The sequence below is a fragment of the Elephantulus edwardii genome, unplaced genomic scaffold (assembly GCF_000299155.1).
Source record: "Elephantulus edwardii isolate Elephantulus edwardi_28Jun2011 unplaced genomic scaffold, EleEdw1.0 scaffold00019, whole genome shotgun sequence".
NCBI classification, from domain to species: Eukaryota; Metazoa; Chordata; class Mammalia; order Macroscelidea; family Macroscelididae; genus Elephantulus; species Elephantulus edwardii.
Genome location: NW_006399769.1, coordinates 18,803,943 through 18,816,510, shown reverse-complemented (window position 1 = coordinate 18,816,510; position 12,568 = coordinate 18,803,943). Strand labels below are relative to the sequence as shown.

Here is a 12,568-nt window from a genome sequence, read left to right as displayed (position 1 = left end):
TGGCCATCTGAATGTCTTCCTTGGTGAAGTGTCTGTTCATATCCTGTGCCCATTTTTCAATTGGATTATTCTCCTTTATCTTGTTGTGGTACTCAGTTCTCAAGTTTTTACAGTTACTTGTTGTTGTGTGTCACCAATACACAAGCAACTCATGGTTGACTTATTTTCCAGCAGGTTTTCAGAGGCTGTGAATCACAGGGAAAGGGAATGCCCACCTTTCTTCTGTACAGCTGCTGGTAGATTCGAACCACCTGCCTTTGGATTGGCAGCACAACTTCTTACTACTAGGTCACCAGAGCTCCCATAGTTGTTTACCTTTCTACAAGTTACTTAACCATGCCTTGCCAGACTTCAGTTTCTCTATCTGTGAAATAAGGCCAACACTATGACTCAAAGTAGCTGACTCCTTCTTTCCATCTTACTTACTTCATCTCTCTAGATCCCATTTAAGAGTTCTAGTTTTTATGTGACATCCAGTCATGTAGGACTTGTAGTGATTCTAGGAACAACAGATTTGAACCCTGTCCTATCCTGCACCATCCTCATCATCTGACATACTTGAGCTCCTTGCTGCAGTCCTGTGTCAACCCATCTCATTGAGGGTCTTCCTCCCTTTCGCTGACCCTCCACCTTTCTAAGCATAATGTTTCCAAGGAAAAGCTCCTGCTAACAACATACCCAAAGTACATGAGATAAAACTTCACTATCCTTGCCACTAAGAAGCATTCTGGCTGGACTTTTCCCAAGACATATCTTATTCTTTTGGAAGCCTATGGAATATTCACTACCCTTCTTCACAATTAATCTTCTGTCGTTCCTTTTCCAGCTCTCAGATGTATGACAAGAAATTGAATAAACCATGGTTTGAATCAAGCCCAGCTCAGTCTTTAAACTGACATCACTGCTCCTCAGTAATTTGGAGTGGTTCATGACAGAGGTCTTGCCTAAAGCAATATATCTCTAGATCTCCTGACTGCTTAGTACCAAGGGTGCTGACTGTGAATCCAAGTAAGATGGTATAGTTGACAATTTCAATCTCTTTTTCATTTATCACAATGCTGCCTGCTGTCCTAGTGGTGAGGATTTTTGGTTTTTTAATGTTGAAGGTTGTAGTCTTTGATCTGCAGTGTTTCAAGTCCTCACTCTCAGCAAGCAAGGTTGTATCATCTTAATGTAGGTTCTTCCTCCAATCCTGACACCACATTCTTCTTCACAGAATTCAACTCTAATAATATGCTCAGCTTACAGACTGAATAAGTATGCAGAAAGTTTCTTAGGCTAATTAAACTTCTATTCAGTATGTCTCAGGAACATACTTTCAATGTCAAAATATTAAAATTGGATGTATATGCAGGAAACAAGTTGTGATTCTTGTTTTTATGTGTGTTGAGTCACTTGCGACTCATAGTGACTCTATGTACAACAGCCCTGAACCCTGCTCAATCCTGTGCCAACTTATTATCTTTGACACATCTATCACCGTTCCCCAGTCACTGAATCAATCCACTTCATAGAGGGTCTTCCTCTCCTGTGCTGTCCCTCCACCCTTCAAAGCATGATGCCCCTTTCCAAGGACCGGTCACTCCTTGCAACATGTCCAAAGTATGTCAGACGAGGCCCCAGAATCCTCGACTTTAAGAAGCAGCCTGATTTCACCCTCTCTATGATGAACCTGTTTGTTCTCCTGGCAGTCCATGGTATATTCAATCCTCTTCTCCAGCACCGCAGCTCAAAGGCATCAATATTCTTGATCTCATCCTTAGACACTGTCCAGCTTTCTGATGCATAGCAAGCAACTGCGAAGACTATGGCCTGACTCAGGAGCACTGTAGTTTTCTAAATGACATCGTTGCTTTTCAGTACTCTGGAGAGGTCCCTGACTGCAAATGTTCTCAGTGCAATTCTTCTTTTGATTTCCTGGCTGCTGGTATCAAGCTGTGATTATCAAACATTTATTAGGAACCTAATAAGGCTTTCACATATAATCTTAAGATGAAGAACTGAGTTTCTTAAGTGCCAAAACCCAAAGTCACTGCTGTCAAGCCAGGTTGACAAGCTGACTCTCCAGGTTTCCCAAGGCTGTAAATTGCACAGGAAGAGAATATCTTCTATCTTTTTCCTGAGAAATTGCTGGTGGATTTGAACTGTTAGAGAGGCTACTGTCTTTAGACTATGTCACCAGAGCTCCTATTTTCACATAATGGTTCTCTTTAGACTGTAAGAACCTTGGTGTTAATAATGGACTTAAAGTTCAAGCTGTCCAATACTAATACTCTTTGGCTCTCAAAGTGTGATCCTCAGACCAGAAGTGAACACATCAAAAATTTAAGCTTTTGGGTCCCGACTCAGACTAATTATACACCAAATTCTAGGAAGAGTCCAGAAATTTGTTTTAACAAGCCTTGCTCATTACCATAACCACTATCTAAAACCATCTTTGAAAGGCATCTACCAACAATAAGTAGGTGGACTGGGAGAAAAGAGTCCTGAATGCTAGAATATTTGCCAATCAGCATGTTTTTAAAAATACTTATGAATCAAGTAAATCGTGGGTCTAGTGCCAACAGCATTGTTGAAGGTCATAAGAAAATGCATCATAAAATTAAAAACTTGGTCTAGTATAAAGATGCACATTAGAGGATACTATCCTTTTAAATGAGAATCCCTAGGGAAAACTGTGGTAGTTTAGTCTGCAGACTTGTACTAACCCAAAGGGAATGCCTCTCTGGAGGTTGGAACTGACCAGTGGATTCATGGGAGAAAGATGGACAATTTTCTCTCCTGTGACTTACAGCCCTGAAAACCCACTGAAGGGTCAGTCATGAGCTGGTTATAATTCTGTGGCAATGATGAGAGGGAACACTCACATATAATATGTTGTTGTTGTTGTTATGTGCCGTCGAGTCGCTTGCGACACATAGTGACCCTATGTACAACAGCCCTAAATTCTGCTCGGTCCTGTGCCAATCGCACTGTCTCTGACACTCCCATCCCGATTATCCCAGTCACTGAATCAATCCACCTCATAGAGGGCCTTCCTCTCCTGCGCTGTCCCTCCACCCTCCCAAGCATGATGTCCTTCTCGAAGGACCCATCCCTCCTGGCAACACGTCCAAAGTATGTTAGACGGAGCCTCAGAATCCTTGCCTCCAAGGAGCCACCCAGTTTAACCCTTTCCAGGACGAATCTGTTTGTTTTCCTAGCTGTCCATGGTATTCTCAATACTCTTCTCCAGCACCACAGCTCAAAGGCATCAATTCTCCTTCTATCCTCCTGGTCATTGTCCAACTCTCTGATGCATAACAAGTGATTGTGAAGACCATGGCCTGTATCAGATGCACCTTAGTCTCCAGGAAGACACCGCTGCTCTCCAGTGCTTTGGAGAGGTCCCTAACAGCAGACTTTCCCATGGCAATGCACCTTTTAATTTCCTGGCTGCTGGTGCCAAGACTGTTGACTGTGGAGCCAAGCAAACTAAAGCTGTGTACAATCTCAATCTCTTCACCATCCATCCTGAGGCTGCCAATTGGTCCAGTGGTGAGAATCTTTGTCTTCTTGACATTGAGCCTCAATCCATATTGGAGGCTGCAGTCCTTGACACTCTGCAGCAGGTCCTTCAGGGCCTCTTCAGTTTCAGCAAGCAGGGTTGTGTCATCTGCATTAATGCAGATTGTTGATAAATTGTCCACCAATCTTGACCCCACATTTCTCCTCATAGAGCCCAGCCTCCTGGATAATCTGTTCTGCATATAGGTTGAAAAGGTATGGAGATAGGATGCATCCCTGGCGTACGCCCTTCCCAATTTTGAACCATGCAGTGTTCCCTTGCTCTGTTCTGACGACTGCCTCCTGGTCCAAGTATAGGTTTCGCATTAGAACGATCAAATGTTCTGGGATTCCCATTCTTCTCAGAGTCAACCATAGTTTGTTATAATACACACAGTCAAATGCCTTTGCATAGTCAATGAAACACAGATAGACATTCCTCTGGTATTCCCTGCTTTCAGCTAAGATCCATCTAACATCAGCTACAAACAATATCCCTAGTACCACGACCCCTTCTAAACCCAGCCTGGACTTCTGATAGTTCTCTGCTGATGTGCTGTTCCAGTCGTTTTTGGATAATCTTCAGTAAAATCTTGCTTGCATGTGAAATCAGTGAGATTGTTCTGTAGTTTCCACATTCTATTGGGTCACCTTTCTTTGGGATAGGAACAAATATAGCTCTCTTCCAGTCAGTTGGCCAAGTGGTTGTTCTCCAGATTTCTTGGCACAACTTGGTGAGCACATCCAGGGCAGCATCTCTTAACTGAAATATGTCAATTGGTATACCATCTATTCCTGGAGTCTTATTTTTTGCCATTTCCTTCAAAGCAGCCTGGACTTCTTTCATCACCATAGGCTCTTGCTCATATGTTGTTTCATGAAATTCTTCTGTGTCTTCCAATTCCTTTCGATACAGTGACTCAGTATATTCTTTCCATCTTCTTTTAATACTTCCTGGATCATTTAACATTCTGCCGAAAGCATCGATGATTATAGCAACTCAAGGTTTGACTTTGTTCTATAATATAGATCTCTTAAATCGCTGGTATTTTAAACCGTATTAGCTTTGAAAATTGTGAAGGTTTTTTCCCCTTTGAATATTTAGAGCCAAATTTTAGTCAACCTGTAGCAAATATGAAGTTTCTAACAGCAAAAATATATTTTACTTTTATATGTTTTTCTTTATTGTATCTTACATATGCTTTTATAGTATCACAAACTTTTTATAATGGAAAATGAAAAGATGAGTTAATGAATGAGAAGCTATTCTTTAACTCATGTATTTTCTCAGATAATCCAGAATAATTTTGCTACTCAATTATCTCCTTTGCTCCTTAGATTGGCAAAACAAAAACCTAAACCCAAGTTTGTCAAGAAATTCTGACTCATCATGTTTTCAAGGCTGTGAATCTTCACAGGAGAGAAGACGTGCAGTTCCTCCTCAGAGCTGTGGTGGATCTGAATCACCGACCTTTTGCTAAGCAGCACAACACACAACACACTACACTCCCAGAGTTTTCTTCAGGTTGAGAAGTAAATTACAATTATTATTTTGGTTTTTAAGTACCAATTTATATTAAAACAAGACAGGAATTACTGAAATAATTTATTTTTTACTTAGCTATGTAAGAAATGCAATTTGTGATTTTTAAAAAAATTAATGCGTTTAGGGAGCTCTGGTGGTCTACTGGCAAGAAGATGCACTGCAATCCCAGAGGCATGTGGTTCGAATCCACCAGATGCTCTGCTGGAGAAGGAGAGGCAATCTCCTGTACCAGTCAGATCTAATTTAATGGTGTGTACACACACACACACACACACACACACACACACACACACACACACTCTCTTGAGTTAGCTATATATAAAAACCTAATTTGTGATTTTATAATGAACAAAAAAAAATCAAACATCACTTCCCTAAAGCTATATAAGCTTAGATATCCAGTGACAGAATTAAACTTCTTCATATCCAAAGTCACTGTTGCTATTAGTACCGTCGAGACAAATGTGACACATAGCTGACACAGCAGCGGGTTTTCAGAGGCAGTAATCTGAATGCGAAGAGAATGATCATTATTTCTTCTTTGCAGCAAGCTGTTTGAAACTGTGTGCCTTTGGGTTGGCAGCATAACTCCTTACCACTAAACCACCAGCTGTTGTTAGGTATCACTGAGTCAAGTACAACTCACAGTGACCATATGAATAACAGATCTGAACTGTGTGCTAGCTTGTGTCATCCTCATTATCTGACACACTTGAGTTCACTGTTACAGTTATTGTGTCAATCCATCTCGTGAGAGTTTTCCTGACTTTCATTGACACTCTCAGTTTCCAAACTTTGGAATATGCCTCTCCAAGGAATAGCCTCTTCTAGCAACATGCCCAAAGTATGTGAGATGAAGCATTGTCATCTTTACTTCCAAGGAGCAATCTGGCTGCACTTTCTCTAAGACTACTTGTTTGTTCTTCTGGCAGTCCATGGGATGTTCAATGCAACTCTCTAACACCACAGCTCAAGGGTATCAATTCTTCTTCTGGCATACTTACTCACTATCTAGCTCTCACATGCATAGCAAGTGATGGAAAAGACCAAGGCCTGAATTAGGCATGCCTTAGTGTTCAAACTGACATCACTACTCCTCAGTAATTTCTTCCCTGATCCCGACTGCTGGTACCAAGGATGGTGATTATGGACCTAAGTAAGCCATCAAAGCAACTCTCAGAAGTCATTTATGTACAAATTTATTTTAGTCCTCTACAAAATATTGTACTTTTCTACCTATGGTTTTAGAATATTTTGCTTCTGTTTAGCCGAGCAGTACTATTTACTACCTTCTCAAAGATTATTAGTTGGCTAGAATTTGTACATGTGTTCTTAATGTTCTCTTTCAGAACATTCTTTAGTAAGTGATTGCCAATACACTTTCATGTTGATATGTTAAAGCACTATTGTTTGTTGCTGTGTGCCACTGAATCAGAACCAAACTATAGTTGACCCTCCAGTGAGTTTTCAGAGGTAGTTAACTGCACAGGAGGAGACTGCTCATCCTTCTCCTGCTGATATATGCCTTGGGGATTGCAGTGCAGCTTCTCACCCCTAGGCCAGCAAAGCTTTTAAAGTTAAAGCATTAATGTATGTATTAACTCATACCCAGAAGCAAGCTGTTGAAATAAAATTTCAACATTCATTTATGCCTGATGGTTAAATACCTGACATATAACCCGTTCACTGTTCTCATATGCTGTCATATACTATCAAGAAAGTTTACTTTTCTTAAATAGTTAAGTTAAATATGATACTTAATTATCTTATTCTGGGTTGAAAATCAGAGTTATTATTGAAAATCTTCAAATCTGATATTTTATTTGGACAGCCTGGAAACTCATTCCACAAATATGTCTATTACATAAAGAACACTGTACCAACAACAGATACAATAAATGAATTACATGAAAAAAGGCCCTAAGATTACAGTTAGACTACTCTTTCCTGATTCAATAACTAGTAATACTGTATTATACAGCATTTTTTTCCAATTCTCAATACTAGTTTTTATTATTGCCTTTTTATTTTTTTTAACTGGTTTGCTTATGAAGTTCATATACATTGTGCTTCATACAATCATTCTCATGCATTAGGTTTTAAAAATTAATCAACATTGGACTTTGCCCAGTATTATTAAGAAGATATGAGACAAAGAGAAAAAAAATAATCTTTAAAAAGAACAAAAATATTACATAATTTTAAGGAAAGAAGGTCTATTTTTCTATACAAATCTCATTAAGGTATGTTTTTGAAACTCTATGCTAGAGTGCTGGGTTAGTACTGGTATGTACTTAGTATACTGCTTCCTTTAATAATTCTAGTGGCTTCCAAGAAAGTCTATTTCATTGTGATTATTTCTAGAAAGTTTTTTATACAAGCCTCCTAAGTACATAATTAAAATAGCAATGAAACCTTCGTACTAACATGTGTGCATTTTTTTCCTATTGTGGGCAGTACCTGGCTCCAGAATCAGAAAGATTTAATCTCAAATACCAGTTTAGTTGCTTACTAGCAAGCAGTTCTGGAAGTGCAGCCTCTAGTGTTAAGTTGCTGATCACATGTCTGTTATTTCAAATATACCAGTGGCTCTTCAGAAAAAAAGATGGCTGTCTCCTTTCTTTAAGATATACAGCTTCAAGACCAAAAAGAGGGTAACTGAGTGAAGTGCTTATTAGCTGCTCCTTATTGGCAAGCGATGAACAAGTGTGTTAAGCAGCAATGTCTGAAAAATTCAAATAGGTTTTAGATTACATAACCTCTTCATGCTGATAAGATGGAGAACTATGGTTATTACTACTAGTGATGTTTTTTTTTTTTCACATATATCTACTATGAAGATTAAACATGAAGTAGGGAGTTTCTGTTTGTTTTGTAGCATAGTGCTTGGCATACGTATGTAAATTAGAGAACTTAGTAGCTGTTTATGTACACACACATATGGATATATACAAACATATATACCTTTTTAAATAAAGGCTAAAAGAAGAATTTATTTGGATAGAGTTTCTAAAAGATAAATATTTTTAAACGTATTTGCTAACTGAACGATATGAGTTTTAATTAAGGAAAACATCCAATCCTACCTTTACACTGCATTCCTTGGCGAAAGAGGCCTTTCAGTAACCGCTTGCAGTACTGACAAATTGTGGGACGCGTGTAAGAGTGGACAGCAAAAGTATGTGGAACTTTAACTCTGCACATGACCATCTTTTCCATCCAGATTGGGCGACCACTCCACGAAGGAATTCTCTTACTTGGTTCTTGGTGAACATGTGACTAAAACACAATTTTCCTAAGTCAATATTAAAGACAAAGTAGTGCATACAGGACTTGACCACAACAGTCATGTATCTAGAATTCTATTGCCAAAATCTAAAAATGTGCATTTCAGCACTTCCTTTTGGAAGCTTAACTTAGCAAAACAAAAAATGAGAAAAAGAATTTTTCGTGTTTTGTTTGGCTATTTTGCTTTTTTAAAAAAAAATGAAGATACTTTCATTCTCATATACAATCATTGAACAAATATTGTTCATTAGGCATAGTCATTTTAAAAATAAAATGCAAAAGGGTGGCATGTAACTCATCACAGATGTTCAAATCCCTTCAGAAACCTCACCAAAGACTTAATCATGGGAAAACCAAATAAATCCAAGAAATATTGTTATTCATGCTGTATTACTAACCATGATGTCTAAAAGTATTCTGAGACAAGCCTTAGGTTTTAAAAGCCAACAAAACTAAAATATATTTAAAAACAAAAATTAGTATTATAAATAATTATATATATTTTTCTGTATGCCAGTTATTATAGATGAGTAACTTTGTCGCCAGTAACTGTTTTAAGAAATACCTGATATCTTAATTATCTTCCAATTATTCTTATCCCCAAATGTGAAAGAAAATTAAAGCAAGTATCAATTAAAACTTTTTAATGCATTCTGAGATAAGACTTTTCAACCCATACCCCTTTATAAATGGAATAATTATGTTGCTGTTATGTGTCATGAAGTCAACTGTAATTCATAGTGACCCAATGAACAAGAGAAAGGAATTCTGCTCTATTATTCTGTGCCACCTGCCACCTACACATCTCCAACATGTTTAAGCCCACTGTTACAGTTGTTGTGCCAATAGAACCTGCTACAGGTCTTCCTCTCTTTCTCTGATCCTCTACCTTTTCCTGCATGATGCCTTTTTCTAAGGAGTGGCGCCTCCTGATACCATGACAAAGGTATATGGGACAAAGTTTCACTATCTTTGCCTTTAAGGAGTACCCCAGATGCATTTCCTCCAAGACAGACTTGTTTTTTCTTTTGGCAGTCAATGGAAAATTCAGTTATTAAATTATAGGTACTCATTCCATTCATTCACTAAACATCCAAGTTTAACTATGCATGACTGCTTGACTGGTGGGCACAAATGGCACAGCATTATCACTTGTGGGGCTTTTAAAACTAGGTACTATCCTTTTTCCAGTTCATGAGCATGATGATTGGATGTTCATGCTTTTGTATGACATGTGCCACCTTTAAACCTTGTTAAGACATGGCACATAACCTGTCTGATGGGGGGAAAAACAAAAAAGAAACCTACAAAACTAGGCGCTAATACCTACTATCTTCCATCACAGTCCCCTTGTGTAGTTCATATGCTCTTCCATATGCTCATTTGGAAGACGAAGTGGCATCTACTTTCTAAATAACATACCTTTGGAAACTCTATGAACTTTGATAAATGTCGTTAGTTGTAAAGGGGCTTCCGGCCTTTTGTTCATTGGGTTTCTATGAGTTGTTCTCGACTCGAAGGCAATCAACAACAACATATGCTTATAACAGCCCTTTTTCTCTCCCTGGTCTTTATGCCACAGCATTCTTGGAAGGATGGACAATTTCCTCCTGTTTCCTCTGAAAACCCGCTGAAAGGTCAACTATGGTCAGCTCAAATTTGATGGTAAACAACAACAACAAGGGGTAAGCAATATAGGTATATGGGATTTTTTTCATTAAAGTTTCAGATCTGCCTTAGTTTACCAATGTTTTGTGAATACGCTATCAAGGAAGCAGTCCAAAGCCTTGACTTAACTTTGCCAGTAATATGGAGAAGACCAAAGGAGTTACAGATACGTGATAAAAACTATAATCTAGAGTTGGAAGTCATTTCAAGTATTATAAAATATATAGTATTCTTTCTTCCTTAATACACTTTTACCTTTCAAGAGTTGGGTATATTAGTAAAAATACTGAACTAAGAAAAATGAAAACTGAGTTTAAATCCTAGTATCTCTAATTATCTCTGTGAATCTTAATTATCTTATCTGTATGCAGATATACTAATATACCTCTTTAATGTTTTAGAAGACCAATTATGCTATTTTAAAGACTACGGGGCACCCAACTTGAATCATGGTATTTTCAATTGCTTCAAGTACATGTGAAACTTGGGATACTGACTAAGAAAGACTAAGAATTGATGCCTTTGAATTGTCGTGCTGGTGAAGAGTACTCAATATACCATGGATGGCCAAAAGAACAAACAAATATGTCTTGGAAGAAATGTAGCTAGCATTAGTAAAAATGGTGAGACTTTGTCTCATATACTTCTGGGATGTTATCAGGAGTGGCCATTCTCCAGAAAGGGTGTCAAGCATGGAAAAGTGGAGGGTCAGCGAAGGCAGACAGACCCTCAACGGCATGGACTGATACGGTGACCACAACCGTGGGATGTGTGAGTACGGGACAGGATTGTGCAGGGTTTCATTCTGTTGTCTGCAAGGTGATTACGACAGTGTCAACTCAATGAAAACCAGTAACAACACACCTCAACAAACAGACTGAGGGTCACAAACACTTGGTGAAGAATGACAGAATCAAAGATATCTATTAAGAAACTCAAGCTGGGAACAAGTTTGGCCGCTCTATCTGTGCAGGTGGCATCAGCGACGAGGTCATGAGCGGACGGGAGTTCCTGCACTTGGTGGACGCTGGCTTGGCCATCAACACCCCCATCCGCTCGTTCTCCCGCCGACTCGGAAGGCTCACCTCATCCTCTCCTTTGACTTCAGTGCTGACGATCCTTTCGAGACCCTCAAGGCTACTGCTGCCTACTGTGGCCTCAATAACATCCCCTTCCCCCCATTGAAAGAGACTGAACTCCAGGAATGTGCCAAAGCCCCCTCAGATTTCTACATCTTCAAAGGAGATACTGGACCTGTTATCATGCATTTTCCCTTGTTCAACACAAAGTCTTGTGAAGGTGAGGTCCAAAAGTGGGTTGACAACTATGGCACCATCAAACTGGCGGACAGCTACACTGAAGACGTGGTGGTGAATCTCCTGGAAGTATCCAAGAAGAATGTCAGGAACAACAAGGAGAATATCCTTAGAGAGATAAGGAACTTCACCAGATCCAAGTGACACAGGAGGAGATTGCCCCTCCTTTTCCAACGGAGCATCTGGTGGATTCGAACCATGTGCCTTCAGGATTGCAACTCAGCTTCTTGCCGCCAGGCCACCAGAGCTCCCTGCCAATGGTGACATCTTAACGCCTCTTCCTCTTCAGATTTTACTGCCTGGGTGGCTGTACCCAGTGGCCCCTCCACCTCTGTTTTCCCCAAAGTCTAGCATCAGCTGTTCTTTTTTTTCCCCCTAAATTTATTTTATTTCATTATTTTTTGTGTGTACCATCAAATAGATCTGACTGGTACAGGAGGAGATTGTTCCTCCTTCTCCAGCAGAGCATCTGGTGGATTCGAACCGTGCAACTCTGAGATTGCAGTTGCAGCTTCTCATCAGCTGCTCTTTTGTGAAGGCCAGTTCTGCCTTCCAGGGCAGTGTGGGCCTGTCGGTCTACCAGGGCCCAGAAGTCCACCTGGCCCTCCTGTTCTCCACCCCCTTCCACTATCCCCTCCACAGCGTGCCCTGGCTGTCCTGACCGGGCCCATCACCAGTGACCAGCTGGGACGTTACCTTTGACCATATCCTGCAGGAGGAAGGGTCCCAAGGGATGAGGATAGTGAAGTGTGTCCTGCAGCTCCCCCAGAAGACCATGGAGCTGGAGCACCCATCTCTGACCATCAAGCCATTGCGTCCAATGTCCAGGTGGCCAGCTGAAGGGGGTGGTTGAGGCCAAAGCCACTTCGTGGCTCTCTTATTACGTCCTCTCTGCCCTCGTTGCCAGTCTACACTCAGCTCTGTCATAACAAGAAATTTAATCTGCATAGTGGTCTTTCTCTCTAGATCCAAATGGTGCTCTGAGAATATAATAAATGCTCAATAAATGCTTGCTTGATGATGGGAAAAAAAAAAAAAGAAACTCAAGCTGGCTACATTGTGAAAGAGAAACAGTGGTCCAGGAGCTGAGATACCTGATGAGTAGATTATTGCAGAGGTTCAGGTCGTAGATAATGTGATGGTATTAGAAATGTAATTCATCAAGGTACAAAAAAATGTATCATTCTTATTCTGTTTCCACTAC

General features: G+C 39.8%; 1 protein-coding gene across 1 annotated transcript in view; it reads right to left on the bottom strand.

Annotated features, from left to right (window-relative positions):
* The window catches only part of PRKD3 (protein kinase D3), a 138,073-nt gene that overhangs the window by 61,452 nt on the left and 64,053 nt on the right, over positions 1-12,568 (bottom strand). Inside the window, exon 5 of the mRNA XM_006882391.1 lies at positions 8,179-8,371. Coding sequence (XP_006882453.1) covers positions 8,179-8,371 — 193 coding nt within the window. The remainder of the gene's footprint in view (positions 1-8,178; positions 8,372-12,568) is intronic.